This window comes from Mycteria americana, chromosome 6, assembly GCF_035582795.1.
Source record: "Mycteria americana isolate JAX WOST 10 ecotype Jacksonville Zoo and Gardens chromosome 6, USCA_MyAme_1.0, whole genome shotgun sequence".
NCBI classification, from domain to species: Eukaryota; Metazoa; Chordata; class Aves; order Ciconiiformes; family Ciconiidae; genus Mycteria; species Mycteria americana.
In genome coordinates, this window is record NC_134370.1 from 37,339,766 (window position 1) to 37,365,547 (window position 25,782).

The following is a 25,782-nucleotide window of genomic DNA, read 5'->3' on the forward strand; positions in this document are numbered from 1 at the left end:
AAAATAATGTCCTTAAGATAATTCATTAAAGTCTATAATCTAAAAGAGAAATAAGGCTTGCCACTGCTGTTCAAATTACTGGACCTTTAAATGTAGTACCTCAAGCAGCAGCTAGTCACTGATGCTTCAGGAAAAGACATCATTGCTACCGTCCAAAGCTGCAGAGGTAGGGAGCAATTCACTGCCCTTGGAATAAGCTAGTATAACTAGGCTAGTATAACAAAAGGCAAAATGGGTACTTTGTGAGTCAACATTCATATTCGACCAGCAAAATGGTTACAGGTCTGCTAAGCCTCTCTTCTGAAGTTACTCCTTCAGCCCATTAGAGCAAACTTGTCAAACTCACTGTCTATTTTATACTCCACATTAGAAAGAAATTACTTCAGCCTTGGTATGAGCAAGACCAGTGGTTGGTGGGACGCAAACCAAAGTGGGTGGTAACCCTGCGCTCCACAGGGCTCCGGAGAGATCTGCAAAATCACTACCTCACTAGAACTTGACTGCAAAGAACCTTAAGGAAGCTTTCAAAGAAATGGAACATTTAGTATTTTGGTTCCAGAATTTCCAATGGAAATTTTAAAAAATCACAATCTAAAACCCTATCAGAAACCTAGGACCAATTACAAAGACAATATTAATATTTTTGAGGGTAATTTGGAATTGGATTACAATCATGGGCAAAAACCTGGTCTTGTAGAAAATCTTGCTTAGACATGGTGAGATTTTTTTCCTCCTTTTCTAGTTTTCCCCATCTCTCCACATTTTCTGTTTGTGAGATAGCTATATAAACACCATCTTCCTGCTCTGTATAATTGAAGGTCACGTGGTAGACACAAGAACACAATGATTATTGCTGCAATTGCACATATTTATGGGCAATAACAGAGTCTACTGTTGTATTGTATATTGGGTGTTTCCCAATCATTGCTCAGAAAAAATCCAATAAAACTGGTATGCAAAAGGTGGGGTTTGTGTCTTTTCTCAAAACTTTTTCTTATGTATGAAAATTGAAGACACAAGTGTAATTATTATATGATACCACTGTTTCTTTTGAATGTCTTTTCTTTTGTAGTCTGGGCTTTAATAAAGTCCATGTGAAACCTGTAATTGTATCTTACAGGCAGTAAGTATTTGGTTTTCAAAAGCATGCACTGTGTTCCTCTAAATCAAGAGCAAATTTCTATTGCGTTGTATAGCACCTTCATCAGCTTAATGGCAAGGATCACATACACTTTCGTGAACCAATTTGTGACAGGATGGTAAGAAGTTATTATGACATATCTGATACCAGCTTTTCTTGCTATCACTTGGAGCCCTTTGGATGTGAAGCCCTTTGTCAGTCTTGGAGAGACAGTGGGACATGGGTTTGCTGACAATCCAAACACTGATTTGTCGTTTCTGCCATTTGTGTTCCTGGTCTCCACACAAAGCTCCTGGAGGATCTTCATTTGTACATTCCCAACTGTAATTCTTGGAATATGCAGACCTTCTTCACAATAATATATAGTCTAGTTGTACTTAGGTGTCCTTTTAGAGCAAGGATATTGCCCACTGTTGTGTGAATGACAGCTGTCATGGTTTAACCCCAGCTGGCAACTAGGCACCACACAGCCACTCGCACACTCCCCCCGGTGGGATGGGGGAGAAAAACGGAAGAGTAAAAGTGAGAAAACTCATGGGCTGAGATAAAGACAGTTTAATAGGGAAAGCAAAAGCCGCACACGCAAGCAAAGCAAAACAAGGAATTCATTCACTACTTCCCATGGGCAGGCAGGTGTTCAGCCATCTCCAGGAAAGCAGGGCTCCATCACACCTAACGGTTACTTGGAAAGACAAACGCCATCACTCCGAACGTCCCCCCCTTCCTTCTTCTTCCCCCAGCTTTATATGCTGAACACGACGTCATATGGTGTGGGATATCCCTTTGGTCAGCTGGGGTCAGCTGTCCCAGCCGCATCCCTGCCAACTCCTTGTGTACCCCCAGCCTACTCGCTGGTGGGGTGGAGTGAGAGGCAGAAAAGGCCTTAACTCTGTGTAAGCAATGCTGAGCAATAACGAAAACATCCCTGTGTTATCAACACTGTTTTCAGCACAAATCCAAAACATAGCTCCATACTAGCTACTATGAAGAAGATTAACTCTACCCCATCCAAAACCAGCACAACGGTCTACTTGCTTTTTGCAGTGTAGAAGCAGTGCTGGACCATCATTTTCTTTTTTTGTTAACAAACAAAAATTTTTTTGCCAATGTGATATATTGAATATATCAAGCCTCTCTGGATCTGCCTCAGCACTCTTGCCTGTCCCTTGCAGAGGCAGAAGTGGCAACAGCAATCTCTATTTGCCCATCAGTCAACACTTTTAGTACAGAATCACAACCTGTGACATGCACATCATTGCCCATATCTTTAATCATACTGCAAACTCCTTTTATTGGTTTAAAAATTAAGCTAAGAGATTGATGAGCTGTAAAACAGAAAATTGTTTCTCCTGTAGACGCTGGTAGCACTTTCTAACACCCCAGAATAAACACATTGAGCGCTGTTATGTTCTTCTGAAATGATGACAGAACAAAGGCAAGAGGACATCAGAATGAGCTTTCATTACCAGAGACACTGCCATGTGAGGGAGTATCGCAAGCTACTCTTGTAGGCAGACACCTGAATATATCCAGACCCTTTCAGATGATAGATGCCTATCTGAAACATAGGACAGGCTGATTCACAAGCTATTCTGACAGTGATATTTTACAAAAATGAGAGAGAAACAAAAGAAAACTACCTCCAATGCATCAGGAGATTTTTCATAAAAGAATTGCCTTTACCTCTGATTTTTCATACTGTTATGCCTCATAAAACCTCTTTTTGAAGAACTACATTCCACAGTAGAACCTCTTTCTAGCAAAGGCGCTCACTTGATAACATTTTGAGAGAATTGGGAGAAGGTCAAAGGCCAGCTAATTACATCATTAGCTGTAGAAAAGGCTATATATCAATTCCCCATAATAAATGCATAACATTTTAATAATCTTTTAAAACTGGAATTGTGATAAGCATATTTAATAATATATCAACAATCAAGCAGCATTTTTGGTAAGCTGAACTGTTTAGAATTACAGATTTTTTTCTGTTGCTGATGTCTAGGATGAGTAGAAAAGAAAATCTAGTCTCTACATTTTCCAGGTGATGTGGTAGGTTTTAGTCACTCAAGGTTTTAACCAGTAGCTCAGTTTTACAAAATGAAATTCTATATAGTAACAGGGTTTCTCTGTGTACTGCTTAAAATATTTTGAAATTATTCCACCTACGTGTATATCTCAGTTTTATTTACAGCTAAGTTTCACTTGCCTCTTTTAATTGCTTTTCCCCCAACCGTTTATATCTGTGCATTTCATAACAAGTTTAAAAGTTCTCGCTTTTTGAGGATTTGTAATTACAGGCCATCCTTAAGGATTTCTGCATTGTTGCACTATTAAGTCAAACACTTCAAAGAAGTCAGGAATATTTTACTATTAAATCACACGCGTTTGCTGAGTTTGCCTTTGGAGTTGCAAAACTTTTACATTGTTACCGGCTGATGCGTTTCCCAGTGACTGTAATCTTCGAGTTCTGATCAAAACATAAAGACAATAGCAATAACTAGTAATTTTAAAAGGCTGAAGTCTAAACCAGCTGACAAGAGTAATACAATGCCACTACAGTGCCTCTTGGATGAATCAGCAAAACCTGCATAAGCATCTATAGGGGACGTTTCATGAGTGAGGAGAAGGCACTCGGTGCCCATAGGTGCTGTCAGAGCAGTGGATTCCCTGTCCAATGAGGTGGAATGCTCTGCAGGCACATGGTTTACGCTGCTCAAAATAACTTGGGACCTGCAAACTGACAAATGCTATTGCTCCGGTGGTGACAGGTTGTCCAGCTTCTTACAGCCATCCTCATAATAACGAAGGTTAACCTCCTTCACTGTATGGACTCCTAGCTGTTTCTGTTCCCGAGGACTCGAAGAATTCCCTCGTTCCCTTAACTTTAATCTCACACTTCTGGATAATTGTCATCGCTACTAACTGCCAGGGTTGGGCAGCAACATCTGGAGGAATTAAAAAAGGTAATCTCTCAACTTTAGATCGGTCTACATTTTGATTTTGCAGCACAGGTGCAGAAGGGTTTGATGAGCATGTATGTTTGAATGCTAATTATTGTTGATAAGACATATACAAGGAACAAATAATTTTTAAACTGACTGACTGAAATTACGCTGAGGCATGTGTATTGCAGTGAAAGAGAAACAATGTACTGCAGCATTATAAAAGGCTTGAATAGCATTGGTGGGCTTCTCAAAACCCCTCCGAGCCAGTCTGACTCCTCCAAAGAATCAACAGAAGATTGTAACGACCTGAAAAGTTCCTTGCCAGGACTGTATTCTTCTTCCCGCTTATTTTCCCTCCACGTTCTGAAATATTTACAATCTGGTATTCACCCTTAAACCAAGATGCCATAATTTGTATTTCCTTCTTAAGCAAAATCAAACTGAATTTAACGTGACCCCATAGTTAAATACTTTCTATTTATTTATTTATTTATTTTGTCGTGTAAAATGACCCCACTGGCTATATTTAGTGCTGGGAGATCTGCTCTCTGGATTAATGTACACAACAGCTGCAGAAACAGTCCTGCTAGAAGGGCATAGCTCTCCCCCTTGAGCTCTCACTATCTCCCTTGCTCTCTTTCTCTCTCTCAGAAAAGTATTTGACTGTCAGTAGCAAATGTTTGGCCCAATATATTGCAACATTAAGCAGTAATCAGAAGCCTATCTTAAGTTTTACAAAATAGTATGTCAACAATTGACAAGAGAACAGAGTAGCTCTTGAGTTTAAGTCAATAGAACATTATACAAATTATGCTAAAGACACTGATTACTTTATTAGTAGTCTTGTTTTGGTCATGAGGTTTACGTTTGTGAAGACGCCCTAGAGTTTAGGAGTGGAAACAAAATCAGCAAATGCTAATGGAACAATTTAATAAACTTCAACACTGCTCTTCTTCTTCTACACCTCCTGAAGGTTCCTAAGGTCAGGATATTTCTTTTTGTCTGTCTGTCTGTCTTTTTTCTTTCAGAAAGGGCTAACAAAATTAAACAGCAATAGGAAGCGTGTTAGTTCCTGTTGCTGGGCAGAATGATATTTACGTACCAGAAATCATTTCTACTCAATTCAGGAATTAGCTAGGTTTTGTATGTGACAGACTATCAAAGACAAAGGAGAACTGTGTGCTCTGTGCTGGTTTGCTATTCCTGCGCATTCTTTAGAGATTTTACAGCAGGTCTTGCTGTCGTACTGAAGGAATGTTTCTTAACAACAGCTGCTAAGAATTAGCAGTCTAGGTATATTTGCACATAAACACAACATTAAGATGGTTTGTTAATAATTTCCACAATACCATAACAGCAATTGGACAATGCAGTCTAAATCATAATCTAAATCACTGGCAAAAAAAAAAAAATCAGTTTACTTTTCTGTTTAAAACTTAACTGGTTTAGTACTTTTTCTCATAAACAGTAATATTCTACAAGGACAGGCAAATGAATTCCACCTAATATAAATCTCATTTAAACATCATAGTTTGAAAATATGATTCAAATTTGAAGGTTTTTGTGCTACAATTTTCTTAGGGAAGACTGAGGAAAAAGCATAAAAAAGACAGAACAGCAGACAAAAAGAAATAAATACAGTAAGAGTGTGAAAAAAGAAAGGCACAATTGGAAAAACCTTGGGGGGAAAAATGCAAGCAAGATTTTTTTTTGTGTCTAATTTAAGGCTTGAGTTCCCTTTTTCACTAGGAACCAGTATTTGTATGAAAACTGAATCTCATTTTAAAAACAAAGCAGCCCACAGATTTGAAATTACCAGACAAAAGATGTGCAAATGCCATCTAGTTTGCATACCCCTGGTTTTCAGGGCTTTTCTTTGTCCAGTTTTTGCTTGTTCAGTCTGGCTACACAAGCAGTCAGTTGTCCGGTCTTCAGATACATGTACACAGTTCCCTTGACATCGGTGCCACTTACATACACAGGTAGAATAGAGACATTTGCTCAGCGTTTTAAATTGTGCAAATTCTCATTACAGTACTTTATGCAGTGCAATACATAAATCACTTTTTAACACTGAGAGCTAAGCTGTAGCTTCAGTCCCAAACTAAAACTTTACAGTAGTCTTCAACCGCATGCATTTGTGGATTTCTACACTGCTCACGCATACTGTTAGCAGGACTAATAGAAATTACCTAGTTCAAATCATTTGGGTCACAGTCCATGAAAATGGATTTGCAGTTTTAACCATGAAAGGCTTGCAGAGTTGTGTGCCTGTGTTTGGACCAGGATAAATTAATATTATTGCCTGTTAGTTATATTTTCCATTGAGGACTTTTGTATGTACATTCAGCACCAAATTGTGGACCTCTGCTGTATCTTTTTGGGCCTTTCATATAAACTCTTTCTCATGTGGGAAATCCTTGAAGGAAACTGGACTGCATACATTACTTGAGTTAATAAAAACTTGTCCTACATTATGAGCACTTGAAGTACTACACTCAGAGCTTGCCCCAACATCTGAAGCCCAGCCTTCACAGGTCAATGGGAGAGGAGAATGAAGAAGCATCCCAGGCAGGCCTCAAAGACAGCCATCACCTGTTTTCCCTTTTGACCTTCTAATTTAAACATCAGATTAAATTTATTTCCATTTCAATTTGACTTAATATGGAGCTTCTTGGAGATACTGTTTACCTTGCAGTTCAAGGAGATTCACTAAGGAGGCAAAGAGAACTCGAGACATGGGTAAGAAATGGTCTCAGTTCTCATTTTGAGAACTACTAAGGGACAACATTAATTATGAAAAAATAAAGACTTTTTGTGATCAGAGTAAAAAAAAGCTCTTTTCTTTACATGATAGTACAAAGGAAATGTTGAAAAAGTTAAAGAGCTTTGAATGTGCTTTTTCCTTGAAGAAGAGTTGAGTAGTTTATGCTGCTTTATGCTGTCAGCAGGAAAAGGAAGAGACATGAGGGATGAAATACAGTGGTAATGAAGAACGCATTTCACCTCTCGCATTTCTAGCACCAGAAGGACAAATATCACTATTTGCTTGCAAAATAGGTGCTCTTAAGGCTAATCAAAAGTTTCTTAAAGCAGAATAGGCGCTTTTAAGGCTTTAACATTTGTACATTTTGAGTTGCATTCAAATGCCTGTGGGTGAAATGGTGAACACCTCCAGACAAGAGGAAAAGAGCTGTGTTAGAGGGGACCAATATCACTACAAAAAGCAGTCTAGATAGATCTTCTGCTACAGAAATCTAAACTCTTAAATATTCCCAGCTTCAAATCACTTGCTTGTGGTTTGATGTTATTTACCTAATGTTCATAAAATATTCACATGTTAAATTATATCTCTGTAAATTCAAATGATTTATTACTCCAGCATAGTATTTTTAACTAAATATAGATTATATATAACTGTATATAGATAATTCAAGTCCATATTCCCTTTCTAATGAAAATCCAGATAGCAATTTCGGTTTAAAAGGAATTTAGAATTAGTTTCACCAGTTAAGGCCCCAATCCACTATCACAAGTATTCAAAAGATGAGGCATTGTTCAGCTCCCAAGGCATTACAGATTTATTAAAAATAATGAAATTTCCCAAAAAACCTAAATATTGCATGTTCTATATTTACCTTTTTTTTCCTTCTTTCTCCCCTTTTCCTTTCCTTTCTTCCCTTCCTCCCTCTCTTTTCCCTTCCTTTTAGAAAATTTTGTATAGGTAACACTTTTCAAGGTTTAAGATTCAAGTTTGTAGAGGAAAACTTTGCATTTTACCTGAAAACTACTTAAAAAATTTAACTGTGTGGCATTTACAAATAGATGGGCTGTGAGGTGGGAGTTAGTACTTCTGTTCACAGCTACTCCAAGTAAATCCTGGGCAGTTTAAGTGAAGTTGCTCCAGATCTATACTGCAATGTACCTAAGGGCAGAAGCTGCACTATTAGAGGTTTTATTTACAGAAGAGGGCCTGATTCTACTTATTTTTCTGAACAGAAGCAGTAGTAGCCATACATCAGTTATAACAGCAATTAAAAAATCCCTTGAACAGCAGACATTTACATTAAAGCAAAGAGCAGCAGTATGTGAAGATATTTAAAACACCGCCACCACCAGTCTTTTCACTATTTACAAAATGATGTAACAGCAAGCAAGAAACAGGTACCAGCCTCTTTTAGACTTGCAATCAAATGAGAGTCTTAAGGTCTAGAATTTATAAAATGGATTAGAGACAGAAGAAAATGCAAAATATGCTTAGAACATTAAAAAGATTATATTGGAAAATATACATAAAGAAGTAGGATGTTTCCTAAACAGGGACATAACCTTTAGCCTACTTGTTCTTAAAGGGATTTTGTTTCCATCAGAAGCTGTTACACTCCTGGGCTTGGAGGATCTCTCCTTATTTTCCCTTATTTACTTACATTACTTGGAAATGGGAGTTCAGTTATCTGAATTTCTTGATTCATTACAAGGAATAGAATTCACAGCTACTAATGTGTCTAAAACAGAAAAGTAAAGTACCTTTTTGTACATAGCTTTCTAAATACAATTATTAAAAATATCTTACATTCATACCCCCAAACACACACAAGACGGCTAACCTTAGTTCTCTGCTCCAGCCTAACCTTTCCTATGCCTGGAGTCTCAAAGTCCATCTTGCAGCAGCTACAGCTTGTCAACAGGCAGTAACGGAAACGGCGACAATGGCAACTGTTAAGTGAGAATTCCTGCAAGGACGTAAGAATGTGATTGTGATCGTTAAACGTCTGCAAGACAGATCACTTGTGTAATCTCTTAGCTTGTCTTTCATAGCTGTAATCATACACTTGAAACACCCATGTAACTGTTAGTGTTCAATAGCATATGGGTAAATGCAATTTATGTCCAATTAAATTAAATTGAAAAGGATATAGCCTCTAACATCTGCTAAACCTTCCAGTTTCCAAACAGAGGTGCTGGGCATACAGGTCCAGAGCCTTGCTGTGTAAAGGCCACAAAGGTGCCACTATGCAGAGAAAGAAGCAGCAGTTTGCTAGCTGTCCTGATACTGGGGTTTCATACAAAAGCAGTCTCAATTAAAGTAATGGTAGCTTGAAAAGCCAGACAGGAACAACATGTACCGACTAAAATTACTCATTTTTAACTACAACTGAAGGCCAAAGAAGATGTTCAAATGCTTTTTGCATTAAATCTGCTATTTGCAGATAACCTCTTTATTATGATAAAGAGTGTTTTGAAAAAACTGTTTTAGGGCATCAAGCATTCAAAGCTGTCTCTCACCAAATAAAACAGAGGATCTGGCATTCTCTTCAGTTTTGCTGAGATACCACTACTGCTGTTTTCTTAGGAAAAGCTCAGATTCTTTCAGTGATGATTCAGCAACGAGTCTAACAAGCCTCAAACAAGAGGAAATGAAAGGGTTTGGTGTCACACTGCGCAAGCTTCCTGCAGTGCGATTTTCCTGCCTTCCATGTAAGGATTTTCAGGTCAAGTCACTGCCAAAACAAACTGTGGAAACTAATTCTACCTTTGTGAATATTTTATCCTGCATATCACTTGACTAATAAGAGAATATGGCCATAAATATAGGGTCTCGGAAACTTAGAAAGCTTGTGCAATGAGTTGGCTACTGGAAACTGAATTAGTAGACTGAAGAAGTTCATGCAGTTGGTTTTGTTCATGGCATGCTCTGATGCCTCTCAAGATAATAGGTGCCCAAGGTCTCTGCTGTTAGTGTCCCAGGAAAGCAAAAAATGTTGCCCTCAATGCACTTGTTTGATGATGTAGGTAATGAACCAGTCAAGAGTAGGGAACTGCTGACTGCTGGAGTCAGGCATCCCATTTTCAATCCTAAATAACACCAGTTTAGGGCTATTATTTGTAACTAGCATTGCAATTCCTCCCCTTGATACTGGTTCATTATAAGACAGATTTTTATAGTCTGCAAAATTATTGGTGTTTTCATTGACACCACAGATTGCTGCCTACTGTGTTTTTACTAGAGTTTGTCCTTCTTACTGCTTACTCAACAGTTATCTGCAAAGTTATCTTCAGTTATCTGCTCAACAGATATCTGCAATTACTGTATACATTTTGCTAGCCCCATGATATGGCAGCAGTGTGCCATGCACTGCCACTCAGTGCCAGTGTTCTGTGCTGCTGCACACTGGGGAACCATGGGACGGTTTCTGTGCAGCCACAAAGACCCTTTTGTTCCAAAGTCCCAATCAGGAAAAATTAAAGGGAAGGCTCAAGGCATATCAAGGCCAATTCCACATCTCAGTCTAAACAATCCAGAAGGTCAGGCAAAGAGAAAGACTGAATTCAAAACTAGATCTTAATTTTGGAGCTTAGATTCCAATTTTGGCTATAGAAAGGCTAAATTATTACTAATTATCATTAATCAAACCTGTAATAGCATAGTTGTTCCTCTGGTGGTATCTTTTCGCTCACTAGAAAGATGGTTTTATAGATATTTTAGAAAATATATTGAATTCAGCCTTATTTCTATCTAGCCCAGAGACCTCATCAGGCTTTATGCTTGGTCTCATTTGAACCAAAGCTGTTCTCCCCTGACTGTGAAATCTGAATGGCTCAGCCTACCCAGTGCTTCCCTCAATCATCAGCCCTCTGTAGTCCTTGGAGAGTATAACTCCTTGTAGAAAAAAAACCAACAATAAACTGGACATCTCTCAAGGCATAAGCAAGGCATAATTAATAATTGTAACGGGATTGTCTGGTAGCCTCAGCAACATTTGCTGAAACTCAACATTTTCCATTTAATTAGAAATATCACATAATTCAAAACATCTTAAAACTTCAGTAGCCAAGCAGTGCCTCGGACTGCTACATTTGACTAGTACCCAACTTCCTCCTTACTAAAAATAGAATAAAAAGTTATCTTCTACACAAGCTGAAAATAGAGGAGAGTTAGATATAATATTCTGACCCTGGGTGAGCTCTAAAGAAAAGTGACGGCTCTCTAAGGATTAAGAATTTGGCATCACATTCATTCTCATCAATATCTTGCTTCCCAACACCAGAAGGAGCACTCTGCTCCCCTTCTACCCCTTCTGCTCCAATGGGCAGAAGGAAGGAAGTTGTTCCAGCTCCTTTGCTGGGGAACTGTTTGTTTTCTCCCATTCACACCTGCTCAACTGCCCTCAGAGGGGCAGAGACAGAGTTGAACCAGTGATTTGTCCATTTGCTTCCTATGTGTTCACTCAGGACTGTGACAGAGAAGAAGTGGGTCTTCCATGTACGGCTGTGCTGTCAAGCCTGGTCATCCGAAAGGAAGATGCTTTATATAACTGCAATACAGCTAGCCAAAATGAACCATCAGTACAAGGAAGTTTTGATTTGACTACTTTAACTTCCTCTGTCATTTTATATTTTCACCAGGTATAGGCACCCCTGGTTTTGTTGTTTTGCAGTAATTTGCATGTAATTTTCCTCCTTTTGCTATCAGACAGTGGGTTCTTCATTATACTTTTTTGCAAACTAGAATTATAAAGCTATTTTGCCAATCTAAACACATCTTCTTTGAGAGCATCTCCTCATATTGCAGTAATACTCCTTAAGGGAATTAGCAAAAATTATTTCTCACATTAGCAGAAATTATTTCTTTCATGTTTCAATGCATTGTTCAAAAGATGAATAAAAGATATGCAAGACCCAGCAAATAACCACACTGAACAAACAGCTGCTCTACTATGGTTATCTGCAGGAAAGCTGCACTGTGATTAACAACCTCTGTTGAAACAGACATAGCACTTAAATGAGAAAATCAAGCAATAGCTATACAACAGAGGAAAATGAAACCCTGAATAGTCACAGGCAGATGATTTTCATATACCCTCTCAACAAAATTATTGCAGGAGTTCTTTAACTTCATTTGACTTCAGCAGGTTTTGATCACACAGTATTATTTCCCTACTTGCATTTCATCCTTAGAGTGTCCAATGTTCTCTAAAGAACTGCATCGTCTTTTTTAAGCTCTGATGACATTTACAGACATTGAGATGAAATGAAGATGTACCATTCTGAAATGTTTCAGAAAGAGTTGCCAAGAAATGTAGCAAGCTAAATTTTGCAACCATGTAAAATACCTCTCCAACCATATAAAATACAGCCTTCCACTGTAGCATCTAAAGCTATACAAAGATACATACAGCTGGATGTTATCATTTAGCCTTAGCCACATGTAGAGAGGTTAGCGTGGAGCTGCATCCCTCCAAAGATATTCTGAGAAACTGTACCTTCTATGACATCCCACTAAAAGCACACACTGCTCTCTTCTTGCAGGCCAAGCCAGCTGCACAGTGCAGAGAAAAGAGCTGACTGTGGCTCTGCTCCTTCCCTTCTAAGTAGATACAAGGTGGCACATGGGGAGGAGGTCTAAAGCAAACTTGCCCTATGTTACAGCTATATTCTAGGTCTGCAGTTCATTCATGTGCGAGGTTTGTCTTCCAGGCTGTAAAGTCCTCATGTTAGAATGTATTCAAACTCTTCGGAGTTGAAACTGTAGCTTTAACTGTGACCTTTACAGCACATAGTATGCTATCAGCACATAAACAAGATAATATAACCCCTTAAACACGTTCCGCTTCAGTAAGGTTGCACAGCTGTTTAAGAAGTAGAAGCTGAGCAAGCAAAAGTAGTATCCATAGAGTGGGAACTTTAAGCCTCATGGAGACCTCTTTGTTGTCTTAAGAGGTTAAATTACATACTCTGTCCAGTCATGAAACAGCTTACAACATTATCTCATGTGGGCTTCCCAAACCAATGTTCTCTTATGTGCCACAGCTTCGCTGAAACACTGTGCCAGATAATTTAATGCCAAGTGTTCAATTAGTATTCCAGACCCTGGCTCAGTTGCAGGGACTAGATTGGGTGCTTAGAAGCATATAATGTATATGGTATTTTATTTGTCATTTTTCATACATGCACAACCTTACCAATATTTTGGTTGGGTGCCTTTGTTGTCTTACTGATTTTGCTTGTTTCATATTACCAAAATAAAACAATAAAATTAATAAATCAAAAATGCCAAATATTTGCATAAGAAAAAGAACTTCAATATAACAAATTGTCCCTTAGGCAGAGGGATTAAGGTCTCAAAATGCACATCAGAATATGATAGCTTTATGTTCATTCATTGAAGAAGAATATAAACAGTTTAAACGGAAGCCTTCCTTTTTGTAAATAAGAAAGAAGAGCTGTCACTCACATTCCAGGAAGAAATACTGCAGCAGTACAAGATATTACCACCTCATTTGCTTTTTACCAGCTCTTTTCCAGGGACAACTGTCCCACTAGCAGAGGAGAAAGCCTTTCACAGCAGAGATACCTTTTTTACTTTTCTTCTCTTTCTCTGGCAACTTAAGATGTTACATAAGGCTATGAATGGAAATTGCTGAGGCAAGAGCATGCATGTTCCCTTCTCTTGATACCATGATAGGAACAGAACCTTCTGCAGTGCAACAAATCAGACACCTTGGGGTAGGAATATTTGCAACCATCACAGCAAGACTTGCCAGACCGTAAATGAAGTAGGAGAGAGGTACTCTGCACTGCATATTCTGAGAGACAGATCCAGTAAATAGTCATGCACCTGTTTCAGTATCTGTGAGGTACCAGCTCCTTGAAAGGTTGTGAAGAGTATTTGTCTTGTCTTCATATTTAAGCCACCTTAAGATGAGTGTGTTAATAGGATGTCTGAATCCCTCTACCTTCATAATGGCTCTTGTGTAAAGAAAAGGGAGAATATTATGCAGAAGTACTTTCTTAAGTATCAAAAGGGATACTTTAGCTTTGCTTATCAGGCATGCAGGTTAAGTATGGGCTTTCTGATACTATCTTCTCATCTGTGATACATTTTTTCAGAATCAGGATGACCTAAGATAATGATTTTGAAAGGCTTGTAGTACAAATGATGTTCTTATCGAGTAATGACATAATTCTCTACTTACTTTAAATAGTTTATTAGACATAATGCTTAATTTAAGAAGGTATAGTACATTTAGCACCATTATTGTTTCCTATAATGCAATATCTTTAAGAATTTTAAATGAAAAATTGACATTATAGAATATTTTTGTTCTTCTCTCCCCTTCTCCTTCCTCCTCTCATCCCCCAAATGCTTTTTGAGGGTTCATTTACCTACTACTTCAGTGTCTTTCAAGCTAAATTTACTTAATTTAAAAGTACTGTTATTCTCTCACAAATTTCATTCCTTGAAATATCAAGCATTTAATCTATCTGATGAGGTTGTTTCTTAGCTAAGAAACACACATCAGCACTGATAAAGACTTGACATTGAAACTCAGTTAATAGCTCTGTAGTTAAGTTTTGCCTGGATCAAAGTATAAATTACCACACTTGCAGTTGCTTTAGCTATGTAAGGCTACCAACAGTAGAAAGTGATAAAAAATGGATTTTACTGGGTAAAGGCAATACTATCTGGCAGTATGTACAGAAGCAGGCCTTTAAAACAAGGCTATATGTACAAGTTAATATCAGCACACAGATGCACCTTGAAAATGTTGTGTTCTGCTTTTCAGAAGCCTGTAATTGTGTGCAATCAAAAAATTTGCTATTGATAAGGTGTGGTCCTATTTGTCCTTTTTGTTGGCAGCATGCAAGACGACAGTTTAGAATCCTCAACTTCAATATCTCAACTTCTGAGAGAAAGTTATTTAGCTGAAACTAAACATCAAGGGAAGAGTGAAAGAAGCAGATCAGAACCAGCTTCTCACAATTTCCATTACGGCAACGCTTCTGGTGATTCAGATGAGGTAGCTGCCCAAGATGACCTTCCAGATCTCTCTGCCTTTTTGAGCCAAGAAGAGTTACATGAAAGTGTAAACTTGGCAAGACAAGCTATTGATCAGAATCCACTGGAAACTAAACAGGATGAGCTTCAGGTACATTCACAGCACCCCCCAGATCAGCTGAAAACCACAGGAAAACACAAACAAATGGCCCAGTCTACAGCTTTGAAAACATCAGACAATGGCCTGCACTCAAACTTTTGTCAGGACCATGTCAGAAATACAAAGGGCTCCAAAGGGAGCTCTCAAGACCTAAAGAAACAACACCTTCCTTCTGAATCAGAATCAAAAAAGGAATTCCTAAACAAGGCAGCAGATTTTATTGAGGAGCTCTCATCACTTTTCAAAGCTCACAATTCTGAAAGAGTAAGACCCCGTACATGCAAAAACTACAGGAGCAAAATTGATTCTAAGAATAAGTCTGCTCAAAAAGGTAGCTCTAGCCTATCTAGCACGTCAGAAAGCAGAGAAAGGCTTTCCATTCCAGTACCTCAAGACTTGGAAAACAAAGCAGAGAAAACATTTGAACAAACAGATGATCAACAGGCGGCAAACTTGGAATCTCTCAATCAATTAACAAGTGCAGAGCTAAAACCAGAGTCAGAATCTGCATCTGTATATTCTGATGAGCCTATTGGACAACCACCACGCTTTACTCAAAAACTGAAGAGCAGGGAAGTTCCTGAAGGAACCAAAGTGCAATTGGACTGCATTGTGGTAGGAATCCCAGCACCTGAAGTCAGGTAAACATATTCTGCACTTGCCATTTTGTATTTCTGTAACAGTAGGTGTATGCCTTACTCTTTCCAGATATTTTGATGTGTATGTTTCAGTAATCTGTAGCAAAAGTCCCTTAATCTTGGTCATTAAAATTTATTAAGAAAAAAAAATTGCTTTCTTTAAGTCATGCAAAAGGTTGCTTATATTTTAAGACAACATATTTTGGGACACATTATTTTCTTTGAATTTGAGAGAACTGTTTTTAAATACTGAACTTCCATAATTAAAAGAAAGTGCTAACTCCTTAGCAAGAAATGTTTAGTTACCTTTACGGAAATCAAGACCGATTGTGTAAACTGGCTAAAAACACCAATGGCTGTGAAACCTCAGGCTGATGTCTGAAGGTATTTGAGATGAGTAAACATAGGTTCCTATAAACCAAAACCATCCATACATGAACAGAGAGGAAAGGACTTCATTTAAGTTATTATACAAATAACCAGGAACAGCTCAGTTCTAATTCAGATTCTGACAACAATTCTGCTGTGACCTTAGAAAAAACGCTTCCATTTTATCAGTATAAGACACCCTTATTAATTGATACTTATTCATGTTGTGTGACTAGCACACTAATTCTGATGCTTCAGTCTTCACCTATGGATATCTATGAGGATTTTGAAACTTAAATAAGTAACATTTGCAAAAATCACTGGAGATGAATGGAAATGTGAAAAAGCTACACTTTATTTGTCAAAGACATCAGTGGAATGAGAAACAGGTTATTCTAACTTTTAAATTAATCTCGAAAATTCTTAGATCTCATCAGCATTTCTAAATCTCAATTTGTTCATATAGAGCTCATTAGCCAAATTTACTTCTCAATTACAGTGGTGGAATTATATTTCCTTTGCTGGGACTGTACCAATTCAATAGAAAGGAAAATTCTATCCATCTTTTAGAGATGTACTATACATATTTGCATCCTAATATCTGCAATATCATAAACAGATACCCTTAGTCTAGATGGTTGCCTATCCTTTTATAGGCATTTTAGAAATCTGTGTTGCTTTTCTAAATATTGTAAAGAACTGCTTGCATCTTCAGCATCTAATTAAAGGACTCTGAGCTTCACATATGGTCCACTTTTTCCAATTGTCAGCTCATTGTCTTCCTTATATACCTAGACAATGCTGGGTACAGCACTACTACCACTTCTACTGCAGTCAACACCTTTTATCATCCTTCTCACTGAACTAATAGGCACTATCATCAAATGAAAACTATCTCAACGTCCAAAGACAGAAGCTCCAAAGATTTTTGTGGTAAAGAATCTTTGTCTTCCACTCCCTTGGATTTCTGGCACATCAGCTGCTAATTTTTCAGAAGGAAGAAGCTTTTACAACACAATATTAAGTACATAGGAACAAGGATCTACAAATGAATCCTCTTGTTTTGGCCTGTCTGCAGTTATGGACAACCTTGTCAGGAAGACAAGAAGTTACTCAGTTCATAGGATCCCTGAACTGTGTGTGAGTGCCAGATCACTTTGCCCTACTTAGTGCCTTTAGTAGCAACATGTAGGTTCTCAGTCCCTAACAAGACCTTGATCCATGGTGCCACACAGGGTGTCTTGTCCATGACAGGAATGTGAATGTCCAAAGGACTAAATGGTTTGTTTATAGAAGATGAATCTGTTCTAAAGCTGGGGGAAATACCTTGTTTGAGAAGAATATGCTTTCTACTATGCTTCATGTCTAAACTCACTGCTTTAATTAACAATTTTGAGGCATTCCCTTGATGGATCTTATGCCATTATAAATGTTGTATTGTGTTCAGCCCTTAAATTCATAGAGGACTCTGATCAAAAGAGAAAACAGTGCCAGAAATCTGGGGGGTTTGACAGAAAACAGACAGGAAATATCATCATCCCCTAGATACTAGCACCACTCTCTGAAGACTTCTCTTGCTTATAAAGACTTTGAGACTTATTTCTCCAGGCACTTGCCTTGATAAATCTTTTTGATATTAAAAATGTCAGTAGGATTCCTGGACATGAGAAATAATTTTTTTCTTCTCTCATCATTCATAGTTTATAATACAAAGAAAACAACTGAAATACTCTTCTCTTATGTATATCTGTACACAAACTCAATCTGGCTTTCTTTGTATTCAGAAAAGGTGAACACTGAATTGCTTGCTTATAGACATGTACTCCAGTGCACAATGTTAATTTTATATATTCCTCCAGAAGGCCACAACACCATCCTTATAACAGGACATCATGTCCATGCCGTTGACACATACATAAAACTGACAAGGTATTCATGCCATCTAAGTTTAGGCGTTTAACAACTATCTGAATTAGAAGCTGACACTATAAAGTCACTGAAGCCTCACAAGGGCAGATCGGAGAACCCAGGAACAATGACTCATCCCATGGAGTATCCAGGGATGGCCAGAATGCCTATGCACCCAATTCAGGGACCGCTTGATTCCACAGAATTGGATGATGGGTATCTTTGTAACCTGGGTCTATTTTTGTCCCAACAAAACTGAAGCTTTTCCATTGAAACTTCTATCTCAACATTTGAATTTGTTTACTGTAAATAATAAAATAAGCTACTTATGTGAATGACAATCAATACAGGAGCTGTTACACTTTTATAGAATAAGCATCCATCAGACTTTTCCAACGATAATATACTGCTTCAAACAGAAATGCACACTTGGTTTACTGTCTCATACTTGTAGCCAGATCAGAGTCTTAGAGGAGCTAACACAGAAGTCCAGAACTCACACACTGATGCCCCAAGGCCAAGGGAAGATGCCCCAAGGCCAGGGAGAAAGAAGTCCTATAGGGAAAATCAGTCCCAAGCAGTCAAGCTGAAGAAAAAGATCAGGGTCAGCTTTCAGTTTCACTATTTAAACTAACAAATAGAAGATAAAACACAAGGGGGTAAGTTTGAACTTTCTCTCCCCCTATGGTTTTGTGTGTGTGTGTGTATGTACTGCTGTACTAAGGAGAAAGCTCTGAACATTAGCTGTTGAACAGAGTTTCCTGGTCATAATTGTTTGTTAACAAAACTTTTGTCCTGTTCATCCAAGATTCTTTCAACTCCACCAATGTGTAGGAGTAACACTCAGAAAGGGTGTAAAAAAATTCACTTGCCTAAGTGATAAATATTCACGTGCTTCCAGTGATCATGGCCTTTTTAGTCACTGCTACAGCAAGAGGAAACGAGAAAATGTAATGTACTTTGGGGTATGTGTTCCATTAACCATGGGGACCACGAGAATGCAGGTTTTTTCACTAAAAATAGTGCATGTCTTTGATCTGCCATGCAAAGCTTCCAAAATAGTGAAGGAAGCATCTTGTTGGCCATAGTTGTGGAACTGTGTCCAGAACTGGGCTCAGAACTGGCAACTGTCTTGCCTTGAGGGTAACAGTTCTCTGAGGTTTGTGGTGAGTTAGTTCAGTATCTGTGGAGTTGGAAAAGGAGAGAAGAATTCTAATAGATAAGCAAGAGAGATACAAAAATCAGTAGTCCCAGGAAAGGACTAACTGGTAAGGTGGCAACTGATGAAAGAAAGCTTAATGCTGACTGGCTTTAAGGCATGATTTCTTCTTCCTTCACTTAGCTGAATGACCATGCTCAGTAAACAAGCATCCTTTAGACACACATGTGCTAATGTGCATGCTTGCCTGTGCCCTTTGACTTAAAATGGACTTCCTAATCACAGAAAGGAATCCCAAGTTACTTATAATGCTTATAATATATACACTTACAATGTAGAAGTGGTACTGTGGGAACCCAGAGCATTGTGAAACAAGAACAAGATTCCACAAGCTCTGTAATATAGTTTCTCAGTCAACACTAGGAGCAATCAGATGGTTAAACTGATGTAATAGGGATTATGAGAGAGAAATTAGAGACAGGAGATTTAGAAAGAAGCTGATCACAGGAATGGAAAGGACTGGAAAATATGATGGACAGATACCACGTTTGAAAGCAAGACAGTACAAAACAAAATTGATGAAGTAAAAAATGGTGTAAATGACATTCATGATGGATCAGGGTCAAAATATCATTGGCAATGATAAAGCAGTATAATTTACAGGCTTGGTAGGTAACTATCTGGTGTATACGAGGGCTCAGTGAGGGACAGAAAATTGGATGGTGGAGCAAGAGAAGAAACTGGGAACTGATTTGAAGTATCAGTATATGGAAAGCTAAATCCTGCTTGGCTGAATACAGATAGACCTGTCTAACTGCTTTTTAAGATAACTCAGCCTTAAAGTAACAGGCCCACATGTCAGAGGAAGCTTATTAAACCTACCTCTCTAGAAAGAAGTTTCAATAAAACATTACCCATTTTTCAGTATCATCAGCTGAATGCAGTGACATAGAAGAGACAAAGAAAGATTGATACTACAGTATACGGGCCTCTAGCTAGCTCAAATATTAGCTCACAATTAAAGAGCACTACTACAATTATTGATTGATTACTTTACTCTGACTAAACTGCAGGCTAGAAATAAGCATTTAAGAGAAGTGTGTAGCATTATTTCCAAAGTGTTAAAGGTTTTGATGACCTCCTTCTCATGCTTCCTTCTACAGCTCTGTTTCTGTATGAGTAATGATAGGTGTGACATTCGCTCCTCTCCGTGAGGAGAGCACTCCTTATTCCCTCAAGTTCAGAGGTGCCTACATTTTTCCAAACTGTTTGGCACATCACTCCTAGGTTAATTTTACTTATGAATCACATTGCATGCTTTGGCATACACAGCTATCCTGGAAGTGTCATGAGGATTTGATGTTCTAAAAACAGGCTGTATGTCATAAGGTTTCCATGAAAACATTCTTTAACATAGGCACACAAAGCTTAAAAAGTGCATTTTAGTGCTGCTTTGTTTTAGGAGACTAGATCTGCAACTAATCACAGATTTTTAGAGACTGAAATAATTTAAGATTTATTAAGATTTTTTTTCCTCACTGCCAAATGAAAACATTTATCTGTTTTAGTGCTCAAAGCCTAGAGAGCCAAACTTCTCTTATATGCAACTCTGATCAAGTCAATGGATTAAGACCTAGGATGAATTTGGCACAGTGGACAACACTGCTTGTGCTTAATGTGAACCTGCCTTGTATGATGAAGCTATCATTACAATTCATGGCAGGAATGAAATGTCAGTGACAGAGAGTATTGCCACTTCAGTCATGCCACGTATCTCAATGTCAGAACTCCCCTTGGAACTGACATTTCATTGCTACCACGTACAACATTTTGATGGTAAGAATAAAATAAAATGTTAATAAGCAAGGAGTAGATATGGCCATACCAAAGGTTTACATAAAGCTTAATTTCACAAGAGAGAATTGGTTTTCATTTATATGCATTGTGAAGAGATAACATACATGTAGCAGGCTCTTTTTCTTGGCTTAATCTCAAAATACTTTAACATTATGGTTCAAATAGTGACTAAAGAACATACTGCATAGGAGAACTAAACAGAGGTTTGAAACAGAAGTTTATTCCCGAAGTTTTAAATCACTTAAGTTGCAAATTTTGAACTAGTCAAAGGAAAAAATAACTGCAAAGAAAAGAATTAACTCAATCCTGCTTCATTGTCTGAGTCTACTAAAGGAATATACTATTCACATACTACTAAAATAACTGGAAGAAATAGCTTACATGATGTATTTAATTTTGCTTATAAGCAATTAGAATTGTGCCTCACAAAGGCATGCAATACAGACTTATCTCTGCACAAACACAATAGGTTAATTGGAAAAGCTGATCAGCAGGAACACAAAGAGATCTTACACCTTACTGGTGATTATATCACAGCATTTTGTGTAATGTGTTTTGCTTTCTGTGTCACATCAAGCAGTGAGGAGCCACATTTGAGTGGACACAAAAATATAATATCACTGTACTACATAAGTTATTTTAATGTTCTGAAAAGATGCTGCTGAAAATGAGATCAAATTCTAGAACATGGGTATTCTCTTTAATAGTTTTTCATATCTGCTAAAGCTAACATGCTAAAACAAGTCTACATTATAAGGAAGAGGCATGAGGTAGGTATATAAAAAGACATGAGTAAGTGCCATGACTCAACTCCCAAAGTACACAGTTGCCTACATGAATTACACACCTAAAAGGTGACTTGTACATTCATATACCAAATTTGTGCTTGTAGTCACACAACCGTGCATGAATCTTAGGTCTTATCTCCTGAAAATGGGACCATTGTCCATTATCACCAATTGCAAATCTTGAAAACAACAGAAGAATAAACTATATTGTACATAGAATAAAAAAAAATCCTCCTTTGAGATCACAGGAATCCTATAGAATTTCCTGGTCTGGAACTTAACAATGGCACTAATCAATTTCAAAGGACCTTGTCAATCAACCCTGTAATGCACATTACCATACTTTTCCCTTGGGACTGCTAAATGTTTCGTCTACTTACTCGTGGTAGAGTTGTTTCTTTATCCCAGGCACTAGATGTTTGTGTTCTGGATACCAAGGACCCCACTACTAGCTATGGTGTCTGTATCTACATGTTTATAAGGACATCACTGAACAGAAAAGCAAATGTAACATGCCCTTCTGGGGAGCCAGTCAAAAAAACCCCACTGTATCTAATTATTAGTGGGGAAAATACCAGATTTGGGCAAGTCATTATGGGCAAAGTCTAAAAGAGATGTAGCTTTTCCTTCTGTTTGAAGAGGTTTGTATTAGAGGATCTGAAGGTTCCTGACTGGACTATGATGGAATATGAACACTACAGCTGAATCAAAAGAAGCTAGAAAGATCATTATTTTTAAAGGAAATGTACTTTGAATGGAAGTGTAAACCAATTCTTTCAAAATAAAGATGACACAAATAAAAAGCAGGATTTGCAAACTAAATGTTAGTAAAGAACCATACAATCTAATCTACTAGAAAATAATGGTAATAGTACTGTGATAGTGAAATCCTTTAAAAGAGAGGTAGTTTGTAAATAATCATTTTAAGACCAGTGATTTCGCCTTTTTAACATTATTTTTAAGTGCTGCTTCACACTTTCTAAAAAAAGTAAAGAGAATGGTAGATGAAAGATAAAGATAAATGATAAAGATAAAAAGACAAAAAAATTAAAGAGAATTATTAGATACTCTGGAGAAATATGTGAACATACATACCTATATATGTATACGCTCGCTTTGTTCTCATACTCTTCTGTAAGCATCTGCTTTTGGCCACTGTCAAGACAGCATGCTGGGTTAGGTGGACTTGTAGCCTGAGCCAGAACACCCATAAGTTCTTCTTTATCTTTTTATATGTGCTAGTTCACCTGGCAACCTAGGATATGTGCTGATGTTATTACTCCCTTTTGTATGATGACAGCTGTCTCTTAAATTTCCAAAGGTGCTGCACGTTGTATGGGTTTGGTTAATATCCAGAACACTGTTTACATTGTATTGTGAAGCATCTTAAACAAGTTCCATTGAGGTTCAAGAAGTAGCATGAATAGCTGCTGAAAGCTATCCTGGAGTAAAGTGTTGTCCTAGGCAGATTGTCCACTGACAGAAAGTACCTTGGAGCATCTCATTTTGCCCACTAGATTGGCAGAAAACCTAGCAAATGAACTATGTCGAACTTCAGAGGGATGGACAGAGGAATACTCCCTTAACGTTGTGGCCCACATTGAGTTCAAGCAAACATCTGTGGCAATTTAAGATGCAGCTGTAGCCTCCTGACTGCGCAGTCCCTTCTTTCATGGTTACTAACTTTTACCAAAAGTGATATATAGGAGAATTTGTATGGTTCAGTTATCCTAGATCCACATCTCTAGTGTCCTGGCGCAAACCCATTTTCATTAGAACAGAACTGGGGCAGCTGGGCCTCGGAACACATTTGAACCTGCCATCCTTGCTTCAGAGTGAGAAACCTCCAGCAAAGAAGTTGGCATCAGGATTTTAACATTTTAAAGTACTGCTGCCAGATCTTCAAGAGTTTGTCTATCAGATCCCTAAGGCTCAAATGGAAGAGAAATGAGTAATTTTGGTTAAAGTTCTCTGCATAAAGCAGTGCCAGTTTCTCATTGGTAAAATCCTACAAGAAGGATGTGGATGTATTTTAGTGAAGCAAAGCTGTACTTCAACTGTGAAATGTCAGGGAAGAGAGCTGGGACATTTTACAACCTTTTAACATGATGGTATTTACTACGTGACTGTTCATTGCCATCGGAAACATTAAATTCATAAAAGTAATTTTCTTAGACCCATTTTCAATTCTTGTTACAATGGGGGCTTGTAAAAGAGGATAAGCAAGCAGATGTAGACACGAACCAAGACTTTTAAGTTCTAGCCCTCTAGCTACAAAGGTTTGCCTTTCTAAAAGGGGGAATTGTGTTAAGCAGTATGATTCATTCTACAGTGCAGGAACTTCCCTTCATAACAGGCAGACCTGTACGCTTTCCAAGCTGTACATTCAAGTCAGTTGACTGTACGGCTACAGATTACACTAACGTGCAACTTGAAGTGGACTGGGGAATACCCTGTCTACTTTAAGAAAGCCATGTTGGACAGCTAGGACTGATGGTGCACAAATAGTGCATGGTTTACTTCTTAGCTATGTAATCAACATTTAAGTTTCAGATCTGTACTCCTTCATACCTCATAGTCACTTTGAGGCTCCTTTTTCAATTCTACATTATAGTTCTATTAAATTCTGGTTTTCCATTGGTATGGACTGTCTTATAGGGTTTTTTTCCCAAGATATTAATTTGGGGTTTTCTTTATGCTCAATTTGTAGCACAAACTTGTAAAAAGTTGTGCTTCCAAGAGGTGAATACAATTGAATGGTTAAACAAATTTATTGATTAATGTTTTTCTAAATTATCTGAGATGGAAATGTATCAAAGTACCTTATAGTATGAGCCAGGAAATATGAATTATTACAATTTATTACTCAAAAACCTATCCTTATCCTTTTCACAACTAATCTTACGCTGTAATATATAATAGTAAATACATTTGCCATTGCTTTGATAGCATTTGTATGCACTCAAAAGCTAGCAGGTACTTTTACCAAGTTACCATATAAAGATGGATGAAACAATTATTCATTTTAAAAAATCAATTGAATAAAAAATGTGTTATTAGTACGACAGCCCCCACCCACACATGCACAAGATGCATTAATCAACCATACCTAGTTAAGAAAGCAGCAGTAAACAGAAAAGACAAATATTTCTGTGGAGTTTTATATCTATCTATATTTATGAGATAAGTTACAGTGAAAATGAATGCACCTTAGTTTGGCTTTTCAAATTTAGCTAGTTATCTAAAAACACAGGTATTTCTAAGTATTATCCCAAACATTTAACTCTGGATCCTATACATAGTACTACACCTTCTCTAGAAAACCTAGATTGTCTTATTAAATTTGAATCTGGTTCTGCAAACCCACCTGCTTTTTCTCTTTCTGTTCTGTCTTTTCCATATTAACAAGCAATAGCAATCAGGCCTGCTCTCCTCTCCTACTAGCTCTCAGGTTGAGCTGATGGTTACTGTCATTAGCACATCCTATGGAGCTGTCTTTTCAGGTGCTGCTTTTACTTTTGCTTGGATTCCTGCATTTTCTACTGAAACAACCCTTCTGAACACTGAGGGACTTAGGAGTGCCTTAGATGAGAGTATGAAGTCTCTAAAGAGCCCAATATATTCTTGGATGTGTAGCTGGGTTTAAAAGAGAAACACAGCAATATGATGCAGAAAAGAATTTAAGGTCCAGCTGTCTCACTGGCCATGTCCCTGTAAGGAAGTGCCTCTATATTGTAACAGATCACTTCTCTTTCCTTGTGATACACTTATGCCATCTTTTATAAAAAGCAGATTGTCTTAAATATATGATGAAACAAAGAGTAACATTATAGTAAATTTCAGTCACATTCTGAATAAACGTGAGAACTTTGGAATCACACATTTGAGGGAAATTTGTTTACTTAGGGGTTTGGGTTTTTTTGGCTACAGCTTAAGCCACAACACAGATCTGAATGTACCTCAAGAGAAATTCAGAGCTGGATTGATAGCATTCCAGATTCAGAGCTCTTCTACTCTGCTATTGAAATCTGTGTATC

General features: G+C 37.7%; 1 protein-coding gene across 5 annotated transcripts in view; it reads left to right on the top strand.

Annotated features, from left to right (window-relative positions):
- MYPN (myopalladin) overlaps nt 1-25,782 on the top strand; it is a 77,612-nt gene that overhangs the window by 12,241 nt on the left and 39,589 nt on the right. For 3 of the 5 annotated variants that reach the window (XM_075505321.1, XM_075505319.1, XM_075505322.1), the window contains one exon: nt 14,729-15,667. In XM_075505321.1, coding sequence (XP_075361436.1) covers nt 14,730-15,667 — 938 coding nt within the window. In that variant the 5' untranslated portion in view covers nt 14,729. Of the gene's footprint in view, nt 1-4,064; nt 4,105-5,019; nt 5,069-14,728; nt 15,668-25,782 lie in introns of those variants that run through there. The other 2 variants (XM_075505320.1, XM_075505323.1) reach the window with 2 other exon arrangements.